Source organism: Crocuta crocuta, unplaced genomic scaffold, assembly GCF_008692635.1.
Source record: "Crocuta crocuta isolate KB4526 unplaced genomic scaffold, BGI_CrCroc_1.0 scaffold337, whole genome shotgun sequence".
Taxonomy (NCBI): Eukaryota; Metazoa; Chordata; class Mammalia; order Carnivora; family Hyaenidae; genus Crocuta; species Crocuta crocuta.
In genome coordinates, this window is record NW_027528873.1 from 3,135,969 (window position 1) to 3,156,551 (window position 20,583).

At 47.7% G+C, this 20,583-nt stretch overlaps 1 protein-coding gene across 1 annotated transcript in view; it reads left to right on the forward strand.

Moving 5' to 3' along the window:
* Window positions 1–20,583, forward strand: part of CLSTN2 (calsyntenin 2) — a 395,679-nt gene that overhangs the window by 355,520 nt on the left and 19,576 nt on the right. The window contains exons 10-12 of the mRNA XM_077756665.1: window positions 8,131–8,297; window positions 16,749–16,897; window positions 18,850–19,049. Coding sequence (XP_077612791.1) covers window positions 8,131–8,297; window positions 16,749–16,897; window positions 18,850–19,049 — 516 coding nt within the window. The remainder of the gene's footprint in view (window positions 1–8,130; window positions 8,298–16,748; window positions 16,898–18,849; window positions 19,050–20,583) is intronic.

Here is a 20,583-nt window from a genome sequence, read left to right on the forward strand (position 1 = left end):
TGACAGCACAGAGCCAGACATGGGGCTTGAACTCATGAGTTGTGAGATCATGACCTGAGCCAAAATCAAGAGTTGGACTCTTACCCAACGGAACCACCCAGGCACCCCACATCCATTTTTGAAGCTGTTTTGACAAAGGTATGTGGTTCATGGTCTGACACACAAGAATGACTAACAAGGTGTCCCATAGCATTACCTGTATCAAAAAAATGAAGAAAAGATTGTTCTAGGCACTGGAGTTAATTTGATGCAAAGGCATTTTAGTTTAAAAGAGACATAGATGAAATCAGCTTTAAAATTCATGCCTGGAAACATGGTATAACTGGGTTGTAATTTTAACTTTGTATCATATTCCAAAGATTGTATTTTTTTAACTTTATTTTTGAGAGACAGAGAGACAGCACAAGCGGCAGAGAGGCAGAGAGATAGGGAGCCTCAGAATCTGAAGCAGGCTCTAGGCTCTGAGCTGTCAGTACAGAGACCGATGCAGGGCTCAAATTCATGAACCTTGAGATCATGACTGATGTATGAGATCATAAGTCAGACACTGAACCAAATGAGCCACCCAAGTGCCCCTTTCCAAAGATTATATTTCCAAAGAAAATTTGACAAGGGGCTTGGGAGCAAAAACAATATTGTTTTAGTTTGTCTAAGAGATACATGAGAGGGAAGGAAAGAAAGGCCACTGAAGAGAAAGAGAAAACTCACATGACGTAATCTGATCTTGGACTTCCTTGGTTCATGCTGTCCCTCTACGGCTAGCTGTCATTTTTGAGTACCTGCACTGTGCCAAGCTAAATGCGTGTCTTCCCCTTTCACAACCCTATTGCCTGGGTGAGAATGTGATCCCCACTTTGCAGACTAAGAAACAGAGAAATACCTCACTAAGGGTCACACAGAGCCTGGATTTGCTCAGGTCTCTGCCACCAGAAGCCTCACCCTTGATTGCACTGCTATACCACCTCTGCTTCTGGGGACTTGTAAAAAGCCAGATGGAGTTTGATACCCAAGTACAGAAGACCAGAGGATTCTGGAACCTGGAGTCAAATCACTTGCACAAATTCTCAGGGCATTTTCCCCACAAATTTGACAATGTCAAGCTGAGGCCTAAAGATAGGCCCTCAAGACATCATGGTTCACTGTAAGGAGGGTTGATTTTGCAGCCATAAGAAGAAAATTCCAGACTCTCACTGCTGCTCTGGGTCTCTGAAAAGGATACAAAGTGTCCTTCCTTTGTATTCCTTAGTTCTTCATCTGAAGAATGCAGGGGATATCCTGGATAATATCGGAGGGCCCTTTCCACTCCATGAATTTAGGTGGCCAACCCAACAGAGATGACTTTTGGACTCATCTATAGTCATATGTTTTGCTCGCATAGAACCTGCTATATATTAAATGTCTGCTGGAAAGGCTGGAGAGATGGGCACACAGAAACAAAAAAAAGGTTGAGAAAGCCTGCTGAGAATGGTCATGGACAGCCATGACCACAGATCATCCATCTCCACAAGTCACCTGCAGCCCCCTGGGTTGCGTGGACAGTTGTGAAGCTACAGCTTATGGGGGTCTGTTGCCCACTTTGCTTAGTCTTTGCGTTCCATGGGTGTCTCCATCATTTAAATGAGGAAATGAGGGAAAGCAAGATTTCGGATGGTCTCGCCATTTGCATCGCTCAAAATTGATACCCAACCATCCATGAAATTGTGTTCATTCAGGGGCGTCGCCATCAACAAGCCATGCATAGAGCAGCATTCGACTCAAGCAAGAGGGAATGTCACACCCACTCCACTCCGTGTGTTTCTCAGACTAAACAGCTATGGGAATGACAGCGGGAAAGGAAGCACCAGCAGCATCCTGCACACACTTCACAAAGGGAGGAGACAGTACATTCTCACAACATGAATCTGCTACTTATACTTCAGGGGAAATGGATGTTACTGATTGAAAAGCTATTGAGGTGGGTGGGCCCCACCTCTCTATTGAAATAAAGCTGAGAGGAAATTCATTCCCAATGCAAACTCTGGCTCAGAATAATACAAACTGCGTTAAATCATGTTTGCCAAATACTACTCTTTCTCAAGACAACTGCATTTCCCAGAAAACCTGACACAAATCACTGGGAGTTGTTGCTGACGCCCTTCAGTGTCCATAGAACCCAGGTTAATCAGACAGTCTCCCCCAGTGTAGTGTCAGCCCCAGCCTGTCCCCATCTTTATGAAGCAGCCCAATGATTACATCCTCTGATGGAGTCCTCTTTGAACCCTCCAAGCCACATCTATTGTACAGCATGCAGGTCAAAGCCTTGTGAGCAAACAAGACCTGAGTTTGAATCCAGGCTTCACTAATTCCTGGCTGTGTGGCCTTGGGCAAGTTATCTAAATGTGCAACATCATCTGTAAAAGGAGTTATAAGTTTAGCAGGTAAGAGTCAGAATTCACAAAGAAAAATTACTTTTTCTACATCCGTTTTAGTTTCATTTCAAACCCCTCTTCCATCTAAGTGGGGGAGATTTAGCCTTGGCAAATTAGAAATGTTTCCATTTCCTTGGTGCCAGCTGATTTGGGGGGTATTTACATGGGGCTAGGGTGTTGAGGGAGCCCCCAGCCATCTCCCCAGGCAGGTGTCCGCTGAAATGGTCCTCGCCTCTTTGTTCCTGTCTCTGACGGGCTTTCAGGCCTGGCAGCTCTCTCAGCATTTCCTTGCCTTCCTTAGGGACACAAAAATATCTTCACTGCTTCTCATGCTCTCTCTGTAAGACCATCTGTGGTCCATCTGCCTGTCTGTCCAGATGCGACAGGCTGCGCTCCCTCCAGCATCATGCTCCCCAGCTGTGGCTCAGCTCAGGTGTTGGGCTCTCGGTGCCTCACTCAGCACCCCTGCACCTTATTCCCCCCCGCCGCCTCCCTGTCAGCCCCCCTCTCCGGTCCAGGGTGACATTTTCTCTTCTGGGGGAAGCCAGATTTTCTTCCTCTATTTTCCCCCAAATGTTGATCCATACCCAGATCTTCTCCACCCTCCTAAGGGCTTAGGCTGCTGGAAACAAAACCGAGGAAGAAACTCCACTTTAAGCTCCATCTGCTCTTCTCCTTGTCACAACCCTCCCTGTGGCAATGAGCACAAGCCAGATATGTGTCTAAATAGAGGGTAAGGTGGGAGAAGTACTCGGTAAAAAAATCAAAAGGATAGAGGCTAAGGTCTCAAATGTACTACACTGCCACTTAGGTATTAAATAAGATAGCACATGAAAGAACTTGCCATGTTTTAAGGGCCGAATAAACAATGGCTATTCTTCTTCTTTTCCCTCTGATCTGTTGGGCACATCATCTATATCATTTATTTGGAAAATAATCATGCACTGCCTTAGAACATCTATTGTGCTAGCAATTTACTCTTAGATTTTTGTCTTCCCAGAGTCTACACTTTATTCTCCCAACTAAATGTAAGTTCCTAGAGAGCATGGTCTGTATCTTATAATTAACTGAATACAACAGAAGGCTAGACATTCAGCAAACACTTTAAAAATGTGTGGAGATCTTGCCTCAAGAATCCAAAATCACATTCGCAAACATTTAGAGAAAGTTCTTTGTGTAAGAAATAGGGTTATGTTTTTTTTTCTTAAAATAATTCATGAGCATGTTTGCATCTAAATGTTAACAGAGGAGCATGTGGTTCACAAAGACACCCAGATTATTAAAAAGAGATTTTCAATGTATCATTTTTTAAATCCTGAATCACAACCACCCGAGTGCAAATATATTTCAAATTTTATGCCGGCCTCCTATTGCAAAGTGCTAATTGAATCGATTTCCTGGAGCTGCATCACTAATAAATAGAGTGCACCACAGATGTGGGATTCTCGAGTCAAAAATACAGAACATGAATGTTTTGCTGAGAGAAAATGGTGCGTTGGAAAATGTCTAAGAATCCAAGAGAGTCGCAAAGTTTGGTCTTTAAACATGGAGCTGCATCACTCTGGCAAACAGTGTGTTCCTCAAAAACTTAACAAAAGAACTCCCCTATGACCCAGCAATAGCACTGCTAGGCATTTACCCAAGGGATACAGGAGTGCTGATGCAGAGGGGCACATGGACCCCAATGTTCATAGCAGCACTCTCAACAGTAGCCAAAACATGGAAAGAGCCTAAGTGTCCGTCAACTGATGAATGGATCCAGAAGATGTGGTTTATCTATACCATGGAATACTACACGGCAATGAGAAACAATGAAGTCTGGCCATTTGTAGCAATGTGGATGGAACTGGAGGGTGTTATGCTAAGTGAAATAAGTCAGACAGAGAAGAACAGATACCATATGTTTTCACTCGTATGTGGATCTTGAGAAACCTAACAGAAGACCATGGGAAAAGGGAAGGGGAAAAAACAGTTATAAACAGAGAGGGAGGGAGGCAAACCATGGGAGACTCTTGAATACTGAGAACAAACTGAGGGTTGATGGAGGGAGGGGGGAAAGTCAGTGATGGGCATGGAGGAGGGCACTTGTTGGGATGAGGACTGGGTATTGTATGGAAACCAACCTGACAATAAACTATATTATAAAAAATTAAAATAAAAACTAAACATGGAGCTGCAGAGTGAGCACTTGAGGGGGCTGGTTGACAGAAGGCTCTTTCTCAACCTCACTCTGGATGAGGCCGCCAGCACACCAGGATGTGCCAGCTGTCTTTGTGTATGGGTGAATGTGCCCACACTGGAGGGGCACATACTTCACCACTTGTGTGGCCTCAGGCCACTAACTTTTTTCACAGCCTGAGTTTGCTCAACTGTAACTGTAGAATAAGTAGCTTCTACCCAAGTGTTTAGTGAAGATTCAGTAAAATGATGTATGCTGAGGACTTCACTCAGTGTTGGAAACGTAGTTCATATCCAGTAAATGATAGTTTGCTATATCTGCTGCTCTAAGGGGCTGGAGGATGGACAATGGGAAGAGGAAGAGATGACCATCTCAATGACCTGGAGAATGGCAGCTCTGCTGCTTGTCCCCAAGTTCACAGTCTTCTTCCTATAGGTCAACAGAAGTGGCCCTTTTGCTAGAGCAGGAACATGCTAATGGCACTGAGGAGGACTCTACCCATGAGTGCTTTGAGAACTAAGGTCAGAAGGCTTCATATGGGTTCCCCTATAGTCCCATGTCATTGCCATGTCAGGGCATTCCTCAAAGCCAAATCTGTTTAGAGTTCCCTGTGGACTGAGTACTTCAATAGAACCTTCTTGTTTCATTTCCGAAGTGAAGACATTTTTGGCAGCAGGTAACAACAGTGTGAGTCAAAAGGACTTAAGCCATAAAGACAGATGATTGGCTTCCACAGCTGAGGCTGCCCTGTGGTAGAGCAGTGAAGAGATCTACTCAGCACTCTGCTGGGACTCTCCTGGCCCTTCCCTCCTTCATGCGTCACCTTTGTCATCCCTGGTCTCCTTACAAGATGGCTGGGGCAGCTCTTGGCCTTCCATCCTCACATAATCATCTCCAGGGAAGAGAGCAAGAGTAGGCTCCAGAAACTTTCTGGAGAGAAAATGAAAGTTCTTTTCCCAAAGGCTGCTGGTTAATTTTTCCTCTCAAGTCATTGGCCTAATTTGGTCTTATGATTATTCCTGGGCCAGACTCTGTGGTTTACTGGATGCAGGTACTGATTGACTTCATCTTGGTACTGGGGGTCCTAGGTGGACACCTGATTCAGTCACTGGAGCAAGAGCAACAGGAAAATCTGATTCGCCGTGACTAAATAGAATCCATCCCTGGAGTTCAAGTCCACTCCCTCAAACCTCTGGGCTGCCGCTACAAGAGAGCAGAGGTGAGATGGATGTAGGAAAGACACCACAGTGCCCAGTACTCTGCTGGCATTAACTCACCATCTCTTTCAGTTCAGGAAACAGTTATGAAATGTCTGCTGGGTGCCAGGCAGGGTGCAGGACGTTGGGATGACACAGAGGCCCTCTGCTATTGAGAGGAATAAGTGAGCCAACTTATGCAAAGTGCCTGGTGCAGCCCTCGGCCCCTAATACCTGCTCAGTGTTGTCTTCATTAAAATGAATAATGCATGAGTGCCCCTGCCATCCAGGAGAGAGACTTAAACAAGTACATTCTAGCAGCGTGCGAAGGGCAGCAAGGGTAAGCCGGCGGGTGGCAGGAAGGAGAGAGGTCATACAGGAGCATGCCGAAGGCCCGACCGAAGAAGCTTCTAGCCGCTGATTCCTAACCTTGACTTCACGTTTAACACACCTGAGGGGCTTCTAAAACTCCCCACACCAATTAAGTCACAATCTCTCAGGGCAGGACCCAGCACCAGAATCAGTTTGACTTTTTAAAGATCCCCAGATGATTGAAATGTGCAGCCAAGGTTGAGAACCACAGTAATAGGCTACTGAGGACATAAAGTACACACCTGTGAACCATTAGCAATGCTGCGTTGTGAGGGGATAAGAAAAGGAAGTCAGTGCTCCAAGGCGCAGGGCCAGGAGAAGACACGGTGAGTCGGGGGCGCGGGTCATGGCGAGAGCATGGTAGGCAGGGTCATGAAAGGTTTCTGTGTGCAGCAGGGGCCAGAGGTTTTAAAGGATCTTGAGGGACCATGGGGCTTAACTAAGATAAGCAGTTTGGAGGTGGGCTGTGAAGAGGAACAAATGTGAATAAAATATGCGTGCAAATGTAGAGGGTGTTCAGTGTGAACTGAATCAGGAGAGAAAAACTACACCACAATTTCATCAGGTAAATATAAAGAATTATTAACTAACAGAGAATTGGAATAATAAAGATTAGCCACTGAGAAGTAGAGAGAACTCTGAAGAACAATGGAAGGCAGGTATTAGTATCTCCTACCCCAGGGCTGAGGTAGAGTGACCAGGGGAGAGCCCTTCGCCCCCTCCAGCTAAGACCCAGGCTCTGCTGGCACAGAGTGGCTTGTTGAGAGCAGAGAAGACACTGTAGACTTCTAGTCTCCTAGAACTTGTCAGAACTTCGCCCTCAGTGGTGGTGTCTCACTGGAGCACACTTCCCTGGGGACGCACTCCAGGCGCCCTCAGAGAGAGGGCGGGAGAGCCAGGAGGCAAAACCCAGAATTGTCCCTTACAAGCAAGCAGAGGCTCAGAATTTGCAGAACCTTCCCAGGGAATTAGCAAAGCTGGAGTGCGCCCCACATCCCTGTTTCTTAGATGTCTTGCTACCCTTGTGAACAAACAGAAGAGCAAGATCAAACCTAGTCTGTCAGTGTAGGCTGCCCAGGGATGGCCTGTGGGGAAGGCCTCCTGGAGGAGGTGAGGCTTCAAATAAACCTCAGGGGAGCTTTTAGAGACCTGGAGAAAATGGGAGGAGAGGACTTGCCACCAGCAGCATTAAATGGTCTCACATGGTGACGAGCAGGCCTGAGCTCAGGACTCGGCCCAGCCTGTAGAGAGAACAGTGGAAAATGAGGAAGCATGAGAAGGAAGTCAGAGGTAGAATCAAGGAGGCCCTGATATGCCACAGAGCTTGAATTTAAGTGTGAATTTAATATGATTGAGTATGAAATCAATTCATTGCAAGAGAGCCAGAGGCTGTGGATGTGGGGCTCCAGGATTCCCTGACTGCCTGCCAACCTCTGCAGAATGCAGGGAAGCAAATGCCAGCTTTGGAGTCGGACAGACTGGGACCAGAGTAGCATCTCCAGCGCTCAGCTGTGTTTCCTGGGACAAGGCCCTCAACCTTGCTGAGTCTCGGGGTTCTTCAGGTATCAGTGGGAAACAAGGATCTCTTCTCTGCAGGTTTGTTCAGATAAAGTCCCTAGCAGACAGCCGGACACGCAGCAGGCCTGGATCAATGGCCGCTTTCTTCTCCCTCCTACTTTTACTCTCTAGGCCCTTTCTGTCTTCTAAAGCAGTTCATGCCTCTGAAGACAATGGTTTAACATTCAGGAATTCCAGGATTTCTAAATCAGGCGCAGCTGGGGAGCGCCAAGGTATTGGCGGCAGGTGATATCCTCTTGTTGACAGCGCGGCTGCTGAGCTCGCCGCTCCGAAGGAAAAGCTCAGGTTGAGGGGACACAGTCACTGCACCTTCGGTCCCCTGGCCAGATGGTGCCTTGAAGCGGTGTTTCATTCCTCATCTCCACAGGGCAAATGACCGTGCTTCTGTCACTTCTAGGAGGAGAAGTCACCAAACCGCGGTTTGCTCAGTTCTTCCACGGCAGCCTGGCCAGTCTCACCATCCGCCCTGGCAAAATGGAGAGTCAGAAGGTGATTTCCTGCCTGCAGGCCTGCAAGGAGGGGCTGGATATTAATTCCCTGGAAAGTCTTGGCCAAGGAATAAAGGTAAGGAAGGAGCCGGCATCACAGCCAATAAGACATTGATTTATGGGGCAGTGGCTGCCCGGTGCCAGTGCACTCTGGGAAATGGAGTCCTCACCTGTCGAGTTGCCCAGAGATGGTCCGGTGGCAAAGGTGCTGGCACACTGGGGAGATTAGTGACTGTGACTTCTATGATGGACTTGAGCTGTGTCCTGAAATTCCTAGACGAAGCCCTCAGGTATAATCAGTTCACTACACAAAAACAGGCACATGTTCAATACCTACCAGAAGGGAATTGTTGTATGTCAGCTGTTTCTGGGTGGGTTGGTTGCTTTGTTTTATTTGCCAAAGGATCAGAAGCAGCATGCAAGGATGTATTTTCAAAAATACTTAAAAATAGAAAAAAAAAGTTTGGCCGAGTTAAATATAAATTAGGAAGGAAGGTCAGCCTGGGGTGGGCTGGAATTAGAAAGCAGATATGGAGGTCGCTGGGTCTCATGCTGTGAAATTGAAGCACAGATTGGGCTTCGAGCAATCTCTGGCAAAGGGAATGTGAGCAGATTCATGCAAAATAAAAACATTCATGGGACCCAAAAGAATCAAAGCTGTATTCTGAGAAAAGCACCTCCTGAGGGGCAAGATATGGCTGACTATCCTCAGCGCCCCTCCCTGCCCCCACCCCGGACAGGCAGGGGTAGTTCTGGCCTCACCTGGGCCTCAGGACCTCCGGCCAGCAGGGAGCCTCTGGGAACCTGAGCAGAGAGCTGGGTGAATATCACTGTAGCCCCTGCTCGATCCTAACGGACCCTTATTAGGGGTCTACATTGGGAGCAGGCAGCCCACCCTCTACCTCCTGGAGCACAGGACAGCCCACAAGCCGTCACCCCTACCACACTGTGGAGGCTTCCTTTATGGGCCATTTCCCAAGGATGGTGTGACCAGAGCAGAGAGCCCCCCCTCCCCCTCCCCCAACCCGCCCTGTCCTGCACCTGATGTGGCCGTGCATCCTTACCTGCCTCCTGTGCTGGGCCTACCTCTCCTGCACCGGGAATCACTCCTCCAGCAGACAGCGCCTTTATTTTCACTGTCAGTGGGGTTTGTGGGGCTCTGCCGTGGGGAGCCCTGGAGGGACTGGTGACCTGAGCACACCATGCTTTTCTTTATGCTGCAGTTGCTTCAGCCACCATGTCACAGATGCCCACGTATGGGTTCTGGGCTGGATGAGGGAGACACAAAACTGAGCATTCCCAGCCTGTTGGCTTTTTGGAAGTCAGTGGCCCAAGTGGACATGTATAATCCAGTGTGGTAACTGTCATGATGATTATGAGCCTTGAGGCTCCCCAGGTGCCAGACATGGTTCTAAATGCTTTACAGATGTTAACTCATTGAAGCCCAGAACAACTCTGTGACAAAGTTAGCATGAATATTCCTATTTTGCACATGGGGAACTGAGGACTTCAAGAGAAAAGAAACTTGTCTAAGATCCCAGAATTAGTAATGAGCAGAGCCAGAATTTAAGCCCAGGCGGTACTGCTCCAGAATTCCAGAACCTGGGGAACAGCAGTTAGGGAAGGCTTCCTGGAGGAGGTGAGGTCTGAACAGAATGTTTGAAGATGGGTAGGAATCGACCAGAAGAAAGGCAGGGGAGGGGAGCTGGACAGTAACTCTAGGCAGATCTCAGGATGAGTGATGGCAGAGAGCTGCGGAGTCCTGCAGTGTGCACTGGGACTCCATGGCGGCCAGCGGTACAGTGCCCAGATTGCAGGAGGAAAGGTAGAAACTGTGGTCAGAGCTACGCACAGGCCACGTCATGGGGTCCCATAAACTATGTTCACATGTTGACATGTTTTCTTCTGTCAGCCACAAGGGAGCCACTGACGGGCTGTAGGCTCACCTTGGAGACTGGATCAGAGGGGGAAGGTAGGAGCAGTGCACAGGCAGGGTAAGGCAAGAATGGCTTTCCAGAACCTTAAAAACACACACACAGGTGCACTCAGTAGTCCGTCAGCTGTCATTGAAAGAAACCTTCAAGACTGCCTCCTATGGGAAAGGCCAACTTTCCCACGGTCTATTTCATGCCACATTTCATATTGGTTCCCTCACATGCAGAACCTGGGGTTTGATCCTCCACCAACTCTTGGTGTTGTTTCCATAGCGTTTTGTCAGCCCAGTGACGCAGATCTGTGTCCTCCAACCCTCCCCTCTCTGTCTGAGTCTGGGTTTGCTCCCTGCCTGAGTGGATCTGCTCTGCTGTGGAGCATCCCGTGAGACCCCGGTTTCAGGACTCCAGCACTACAAGTAAACCAGAGATGCTGGACTGAAAAGCCACACATTCTCAGGATTATAAACGAAGAGGCAGGGCAGTCTCTGCAGAGCAGCCAGAGCCTGTGAAAAGAGGGGTGTGAACTAAGTGGCACACACCGCCGTGTGTGGAGAGGGTGGGTTGGCTCTGCTGATTTCTCAGGATGCCACCTGTTGATAACCAGTCACCGCAGAGGACCCTTTCCCATCCTTCCAGCACAGCTGGCAGGAAGTAGAGCACTGCGGGGAAGTTAATGATAAGACACACAATTTACGGCGTACCCCCTGGGGGCTATTCAAAGTTCATTATCCCTACTCTTCACAACAGATGAAATGTTACGGCCCCATTTCAGAAGTAAGGAGCCTGGGACTCAGGGACTTGCCCAAAATAAGTCTGTGCTCTTTCCTCCACACCAGCAACTCAGAGTAGAAGGCGTTCTTGAAAATTATTTAGACTTCCTTCCTCCATTTATCCTTTCTTCCACTTACCCTTTCTCCATTTATCCCTCATTTCATCCCTGAACATTGACTATTGTCCTTTTTACCTGTGCCTGGCCGCCTCCCTCCTTTCTGGCTAGTCAGAGGAAGTGAAGTCCTCCTGTAATGGACACAACTTTCTGTCTGCTCATGGAACTGGCTCCAGTTCCTCTTTGCACTTGTTTTACCCTGGCTCATGCCAATTTCTGAATATTTGTCCAGCATGGCTGGAGTCATTGAATGGCTGGGGTGGTTTCTGTCTTGAACCCATACATGACACTGGAATAGCCACCTTCCTGAAGAACCTCCTGTTCTGAGTTTCATAACGTAATCCCTGCCAGTCTGTCCTTTCTACCATGTGGAAGAGTGGAAAAGAGCAAGAACTTTGGGACAAGTCACTCCCAGGTTCAAATCATAGTAGGAATATTTACTAGCTGGGTGACCTTGGGCAAAGTAATTTAATCCTTTAAGCCTCAATTCCCTCATGTATAAAGTATATTTTCTTGTGATGTGGGAACTGAATTCTGTGTATAGGTTATATATACACATATATGTATATATGCATATATACATAGATACAAACATATAGAAAGAGAAAAGATACATGTATGTATAGATAAGACGATAAATACAGATATACATATATAGATATAGATCTTCCTTAGGAAACCTAATAAATAGGCTCTCAGACCTAATAAACAACATCACAGTTCCCTTCTCCAACTGGGCTGGTCTTGTACTTGGCCTTGCTGTTGCCCCAGCTTCTTTTGAAAGGTAAACCCGGGTGACACTTGTAGCAGAGGAGCCTCAAGTGTGGCAAATCTTCATCTGGCCCAACCCATAGGGGCTACCAGGTGTCCAAGTGAATGGCCAGGTGCCTGGAGTGCCATGGCCAGCCTTCCCTGGAGGAACAGACCTAGGCTTTGGACAGGGATTTCACCGATGTCCCTCTAGGAGAACTGATGATTCTCAAAGGCCATAGCTTTGGGGATGTCTAGTAGCTTCTTAGCTCAAAGAAAGAAAGCACCATGGCCACAGCACAGCTTCCTAAAGGAAAGTGAGTGCTGTCACCCTTTGCTGGGTCCCCAGGAAGTCATCCCTGTGCGATGCTAATGCCACTCTATGGCTTACAAAGAGACCTAACCTCAGTCATGCCACAAAGTTGGTAACACTACAATTTAATTTTATTTATGTTTTATATTTGAGAGCAAGAGAGAGCAGACGAGGAACAGAGAGATGGAGACAGAACCTGAATTTTTTTTTATGTTTAGTAACACTGCAATTTAAAGCAAACAAAACAGGGGCACCTGAGTGGCTCAGTTGGTTAAGCATCTGTCTTCAGTTCAGGTCATGATCTCCCAGTTGGGGAGTTGGAGCCCCACGTCGGGTTCTGTGATAAGAGCTCATGCTCTGTCTCTCTTTCTCTCAAAAATAAATAAACATTAAAGAAAACCCTACATTGATAGAAGGTTTTATTGATCCTGCAAGAACTTTATTGCTAGGCCAGTGCCCACCTTCATGTCCGGTGGCAGCCCCGGGGATGCTAGGGTCGCCAAACTAGGGTATTAACTGGAGACCCAACACTTAGCCTAAACCATCCCCCCCTCAGGTGGGTGCAGGGGGAATGTGCCCTCTGCCAGTTGCTACAGGATGCTGCCCGTTACATCCTCTGGAAGAACTATTGATGTTCTTGTTGAGCCCTTGTGTGAAGCTTAGAGATCAGCCACCTCTGCAGGGCTTATCATTCCATCTAATTTTCTCATGTGCTAGACCCTGTGGTAACCGTAAGGAAAAGTCTGTTGACCCCGCCCTCGAGGTGCTCAGAGTTGGCTGTGGAAGACAGATAGCAACAGCACCCTGACTCTGCTATAGCACAGATGGTGCAGGGCAGGGTTGGGGGGAGGTAGGGAGGCAGAAAAACATGTGGGAGCAGAAGTGGTATTTTAGGAGAATGAACTTGAATCTCCAGATGACTTGTGAAACACTCAGAACAGGGCAGCTCTATGGCTGAGTACACTAAGCTAGTGAGTCGTCCACAGCAAGGAAGACGCCAACTGAGAGGAAGACTTCACCTGCATCACCTGCACACATATCGAGGGGCTCCCACACCCAACAGAGGGCTTGGAGCTTGTGACCAGATCTCCCAGATCAGAGAGACCCTGCCCAGGGCATTGAGGGCTGAAGGAAACTGGATCATAGAGAAAAAAGATCAGTGAAGGCTGCAGTACCTGTGTGGGCCAAGACTCAGTGCAGAAATAATTACGGTGTTAAGAATTATAATAAAAGCTATCTAGTATTGAACACCGTTTTACACACTAGATTCATTATATACATTTTCTCACTTAAGTCCCAGACAGGTATTAATATCCCCCTTACTTTAAATGAGGAAATAAAGTCTAGAAAGGGGAAGTAAATAGTCCAAAATTGTTATATTCTGTGTCTGTACTGCCACTTGGGTACTGCAACCCACACAGCCCATGATCTTTTCAGGATGCTGCCACAGCCTTGGGTAAGCAAGAACCCTACCTGGGAAGAGCTCGCTTTTTCCAAATGGGCTTAAAACGATTGCAGTAGCAAATAACTCCAAATCCCTATGGTTTAATGCTTAAAAGTTTATTTTTCTCTGACATCAAGCCAGGGAGGCAGTGTAGGGTTTCAGTCTAGAACATCATAGGCACCAAAGGGGAGAAAGAAAAAGGCTGGCGCATTCCGTGGGGCTTTGACTGCCCCAGCCCAGCAGTCCCGCCTCGCGTCCTCTCACACCTCATTGGCTAGATGTGGTCACGTGGTAGGAGGCCTTTGCCAGTGTAGCCTCCAGGATGCTGAGGATGCAGAGGCGAACAGGGTTTAGGGAGCACTGATAATGGCTCCCACAGAGCCAGGACTATGGAGACAGTGACTGAAAAAAAGTCCTTTTGGAGAGTAACCTGGAGATAATATGGAGTAGAATGTGGGCCAAGGGGGAACATTCACCCATTCATCTGATGGGATTACAGGGCACTAGGGTTAGATTCTGGATTCAGGGAGAGGAGTTGGGAGTCCCTGTCCTCCGTGAGCTTCCGGTCACTGTACTATAATAATTGTGCTGCCATTTCATAAGCACTAGAGGGGCCCAGTAGGGATGTAAATGAGCAAATTTGGGATGGCCTCAAGGGGGAGGTAACAAAATACTCCAATGATAGTTGATGATAGTTGAAGGAGTCAAAGTGGAAGCTATTAGCTGGCTAAGGGCCACACTGCAAGGACTGTATGCCGGTCAGTTTCATTAGTAGTGCTCATGGGACATCTACTTCCCTTTACCGTCCAGACACAGAACAGGAAACTCTTAAAAAGGCATCCAAGTCAGATCAGGGAAAAGTTAACACAGATGGATATTTCCTGAAACCCATGAAAACATACTCAGTCTCCTTAATGGTAAGATTAAACCTACACTAAATGGTAAATTAAAACTACATGAAAGTAGCATTTGTCACCTATCAGGCCGGCAAAAATCTCAAATGACAGCATATTCTGTTGTTGGGGTTATGAGAAAAGAAAAGCATTCCCACACACTGGAAGAGGGCGTGTGCGTGCGTGTGTGTGTACACACCCATATATTTTCCCTAGCAAGGAGGAATTGGGCAGCATTTATCAAAACATAAAGTGCATATACTGTTGGACCTAATAACTTCACATGGAGGGAATTATCCCGTACATATATATTTGCATACATATGTGCACAAGATTATTCATTGTGGAATTATTAGTAAATGAATAGAAAAAAGCCAAATGTCCACAAGAAACTGGTTTAAGAAATTTACACAGTAGAATATTATACAACTATAAAAAAGAGGTAGTTTATGATGTGCTGATACAGAAAGATCGCTAAGATTTGAGCTAAGTGAAGAAACAAAGTACAATAAAGTATGTAAAAAGCTACATTTGGTTGAAGACAGGAGAAAAAAGGAAGTTTTTTAAATAGTTTATTGTCGAGTTGGTTTCCTTATAACACCCAGTGCTCATCCCCACAAGTGCCCTCCTCCATGCCCATCACCCCCCCCTCCTCCCCCANCCCCGGCCCCATATTCCTAAGAATGCTTAAGTATAACTTCCAGGATAGGCTAAGTTATGATGCAGTAACAAGTAACTTAAACATTTCGGTGGCTTATACAATTTTTGTGTTGTCATTGTTCACACCTGATGTCCATCATAGATTGGCTTCAGCTCTGATCCATACCACCAGCACTGTGAGACCAGGCTGATGGACCAGGCCCTAAAGGAACTTGACAGGTTTCACGGCAGAGGGAAAGGGACATGGCAAACCATGAACTAGCTGTGAAGTCTTCCACATGAGTGCGAACCAAATAATACTTCTGCCTACACTTCATTGGCCAAGTCACATGACCGCTACTGAGTACAAAAGAGAACACTATGTGTATCTTACAGGGAATAGTTCCACAGGTCACATAAGCAAGCCTACCGACAACAGGTCACCCATGTATAAGCCTCCCACCGGGAGGGGAAGCAAGTAACCATGAATATGCAATTTGCCACTAAGAAAGTAATAGAACAGTGACTACTTGTGGGATGGGATATTGGAAACTGGGTAAGATATGAATAAGATGGACACTTTCACTTAGTACATATATATATATTTGAATTATGTGAGTATATTATCCAAAAAATGTTGGCATAAAAATATATCCAGATCAGGGGTGCCTGGCTGGCTCAGTTGGAAGAGCATGTGACTCTTGATCTCAGGGCCGTGAGTTCAAGCCCCATATTGGGTGTAGAGATAGATGGATGGATGGATAGATAACCAGATCTCCTTTTCCTCTGACATGAACTTTGGATACATAATCTGAATCCACGGATAAGCTCCTGACATCTTACTGACAGCAGTTCCTAATAATTCCTGCTCAGAAGCATGTGAAGATCAGGAAGTCAGACCAGCACCATATCAGTTCTCCATGCTCCATGTGGAGAAGAGTGACTGCTAGGGCTCTGCAGAGAGAAGCAGAAGTCTGTATCTGGTTTATCGGCCTTGGGGACTCAAGTGACTTGGTGGGGAGCATCGTAGCCCCTGTGCCTTCACCAAGTGTGGGATACCAGCAATTGTGAGTGGAATGAATAGATCATAGACTTGGGGCAGCTGGCAAGAGCGTAAACAGCAAATGAGCAAAACCCTTGGGAAGGCAGAGTGGAGCACCAGGAAAAAAAGGCTGGAAATCAGATCTAAGAAGGAGCTTTAAGGTCAGAAGCTAAGTAAATGAGTGTGAGTCATGAAGAGGAGCACAGGGTGAACCAAGGAGAAGTTCAAGGCCAAAGACAAGACCAGTGAAAGGAACAAAAGCCCCAAGTTTCTAGGCAGTCAGCTGAGGGGGCAGGCTGTCTAAGGGCTGAAATGCTGGTCAGGACCCCACAGTGGCATGTAGCATGGGCCACCGCACCAAGGGCTAGATCCCAAGAGACTTGTGATGGGGATTCGGAATGCTCTGCTGTGGCTTGGGAGTTTATATCCCCGAGAGGTCTTAAGGGGAGGCCCAGAAGCCACCGGGGGTAGCAGGAATTGTTTGAGGTGTTAAAACAGTCATCTGTGTTCATGGCTGCTGCACTTAGAGATGCTCTGGAGACACCAGGTCTTTGTGGCCTGTCCATGGAGATGGAGGTCTCCATCATTGATCATTCTCCCTCATGACACCCCCTTTCCTCCTGTAGTACCACTTCAACCCCTCGCAGTCCGTTCTGGTGATGGAAGGTGACGATATTGGGAACATCAATCGCGCCCTCCAGAAGGTCTCCTACATCAACTCCAGGCAGTTCCCGACGGCAGGTGTGCGGCGCCTGAGAGTCTCTTCCAAAGTCCAGTGAGTAGACAGGTGCTGGTCAACTAGGGGCCCAGCCGAGGTGGCAGGGATGGTCCCTGGGGAATGCTTCCTGGCAAAACAGAATTCACCTTTCTTCAGCTATTGTCAATTTCTCTGCTGTCCTTGTGAGGATGTCCCAGTGGATCAGTGTTTTCTTGTCTTCTTCTTAAAGAAAATGTTCTGTTGCTTTGGAATGCCAAATCCAGCATTCTCTATTTAATTCAGGATCAAATGTAGTACTACTTTCTGTAAATTCTCAGAAAGCTTGGTTTTAAGTGGTCTGATTTCAGGTTACAGTAGCTGGTGTGTACATAGTAGGTGCTTGACCAATGTTTATTGAATTGGATTCACTTAACCAACCCCGCTTTGTCGAGAGTTCCTAAAAGTCATGAGTGTGCCAGAGTGTGGTTCTTGTCCCCAGAGATCAGAGTTCAATCAAGGAAATGAGACTGTTTATTAACGAAGCTTGTGGAGAACTCCCTTCTTGGCCCGTCAAGTCATTTCTCAGCCACATCAACTGCCTGGGAGGGCAGCAAGGAAGGGACCCCAGAAAAACACCTGAGGGATGGAAGTAGAGTCACCCAGCCCTCAGAACCGGGAGAAGAACCCGGAAGAACAGGAACAAGGTTGGGAAAGATGAGGCTGCTGACTGCCACGTTACTAGGGCCTGGGAGAGGTGCCAGGCTAATTAGATTAGGCCACAATTAGATTGAATAATTTTAGTGACAGAGAAGGTGCTTCCACCTTCACACTAAAGGCCACTCTTGGAGGCCTGCGATGGGCAGCAAGCACCTCCAGGTCAGCTCTACACTGCAGTCACATAGAGGGACCAGGCTGGCCCATCTCCAGCTCTGAAACCAGGTTTCCATAAACCGACGAGGGGCAGGGTGCCTTTTGGAGTTGCTGCAGCAAAGGCCAAAGTCAGGAGCAGGAGCCCACCACCACTCCCACGTCTGGCCCACCCCAAAGAAGATGTGGCTCAGCATGATGTCCACCCAGACGGCACTGCCCTCAGGAACTTTCCTAAGGCATGCAAGGTGATGGCTGCCACCAGCTGGGGTCCACCCAGCATTCTCAGAGCATCCATCTGAGCTGTGATTGTAGCCTGGGTCTTTGGCCTAGATGAGCAACAGAGTGCCAGTGACTTGTATACCTGATGGAGTCTGATGAGGGTGTGGGCTCTGCCAACATTTACTGTGCTCCCACCATGATGCAGGCTCTGGGGTGGGTCTCTTTTCTGTATGTCATCACCCTGAATCCTTATTACTATAAGGTAATTAATATCGTCATCCCCATTGTATAGGTAGAGACACTGAGGTTCACAGGAATCTCACCTTGCCCACAATCACCCAGCCCAGTGACGGCAGAGCCAGGCCATGGACCCTTATCTGACTTCCCAGGCCTTGCTTGTGTTACACCATTCTGCCTTCTGGGTATTTCCATGGCCGTCCATCAGGAGAAAGGAACGTGGTCAGCAGCACTCAGCCGCACCCCTGCAACAGGGACGCTGTGAGATCGCCTCATAGAGAGAAAGCATACACAAGTGCAGGAGAGTTTAGCGCTGGCATCTCAGCAAGCTGCCGGTACCCAACCAGTTAGACAACAATTTGCTTACCAAATCCTAATGCCCATACGAAGCACTTGCTATCTAATTGATGTTGCCACTGATTACTTTGTTAAAGGATAATTAAAGGTTTAACAGTTACTTGTAGCTGGTATAGAAGGTTCCCATTTCTCCCAGAAGCTGATCTTCCTAAGCCCCTAGATTGCTATTGGCTTTGACTATAATGTGGCTTTAAATCTGAATATCTATTGACGCTGTCAGAGACTTGTAGGCAGCCAGGATACCTTGTCGAGAACTAGAGATGGTTTTGTGGATCCTCATCCACAGCTGTGCTATGGACGGTTTCGTCGCTCGCTCGTCAGTGCCATGACTGCAGCTGTTTTCCCAGGTGCTTTGGAGAAGATGTGTGCATCAGTGTCCCCGACGTGGATGCCTATGTGATGGTGCTACAGGCCATAGAGCCCCAGATCAGCCTCCGCGGCACCGACCGCCTCTGGAGACCCGCAGCCCAGTTTGAAAGTGCTAGAGGGGTGACCCTCTTCCCCGACATCAAGATTGTGAGCACCTTCGCCAAAGCTGAGGCCCCGGGTGAGCCAAGGGCCACAGGTACAGGTGCACACTGGGTTGTGGGGTGGAGGCCTTCAGTCCTCACAGCCCCATCGAGTCACACTTGAGGACAACAGCACTTTTCACCACAGCAGGGAATCTCTAATAGCAAAGCAAAAAACCTGGAAATAACACAGATAAGTAACAGGGGAGAAATGAACTGCTTGGCAAACTGGGGTCTGCCCATATACCCATGTGATATGATGTTGAAGGGAGGGCACTTATACCAAACGGTGAACAAAATAATGCAAGATGTAAGTTACAGAGTACCTACACATACCCAGAAAAATGCCAAGAAGAAAATGCTAATGCGAACAGTGCTGTTCTCCAAGAACTGTAAGAGCCAATTTGTCTCTGCTCCCATTCAGTTTGCTGCAAGTGCAAAAGGTTCTATAGTGAGCATGTACTGTTGGGATAATCAGAAGAAAAGCTGAAGAGGCACAAAGAAAAAATCTAGCTGCACCTTAATCCACACATGGTAAAAGTCAGGACCTATTCAGCAGCATTGGTCTCAGCTCTCCTGAAACTTTCTGATTGTGCTTTCCAACACGTCCATCATTGGGAGGGCTATCTGGCGGAGGTGGAGTAATTTGAATTATCTGCCAGGGAGAAACAGTTGCACAGAAAAGCTATAGCGCATTCAGCTGGCAGAGAGTGGCGGGTGACAGGAAGGATAAAGAAAGAAGGAAGGGAAACCCAGGGCCCAGATCTACAGGGGAAATACCTGTGTAACTATCATTTGGTGGCCCCCTCCAGGAGCATGCTTGCAGCTCTCTCTCTCCCCCTCCCAAAGCTCTGCTAATGATGTGCTCGTGGCAGTGGGCCTGAGTCCCTAACGGGCTGCTCCTGTAACAGTCCTAAATCCTCATTGCCTTAAACCACCCTCCCCCCCAGCAAATGGGGTCCCTTAAAAAGCAGCCCTTCTTAGCTCACAAAAATAGATGGTTGTCTTACCACATGTCCTGGCAGGGTCATTTCCTAGGTATACTCCAAGATGCTCTTGGTCCTGTGGTCTTCCGCCTTCCCCTCATTTGTAGCTACAATCAGAGAGGAAAAGGAAGGGCCTCTGACCGCCATGGTGGCAGGCTGTAACTGAGAGTGCCTGAATGCGCTAGGCCTGACACTGGTGCGCAGGCAGTGCCCAGGAAAGCAGTCACCTGGGTCTCTATCTCACTTTCTCTTTATAAGAGGTGCCAGCAGAGCATATAGCCACGTGCCTGAGAGCTCTTATTGGTACTTTGTAAATACTACTTTTGTTGTGTGTAGAATAATCATTATTATGGGTGCCTTCAATAAGCAGACTAATGGCATTTGCCACCAGGCTTCAGTGACCCACCCCAGCATCACCATCCGCCCCTACGGACTCCCTCCTCTGTGTGCTGCTTCATTGCCAAAGACATGCAGGTTCCCCATGCACACCCCTCTCCCTCACGCCTCCATGGCCTCACCTTTACTCGTGCTGTAGCCTCTGCCTGGAAGGTCCCTCTCCCTCCCCATCCATGTTACTCTCCCCTCC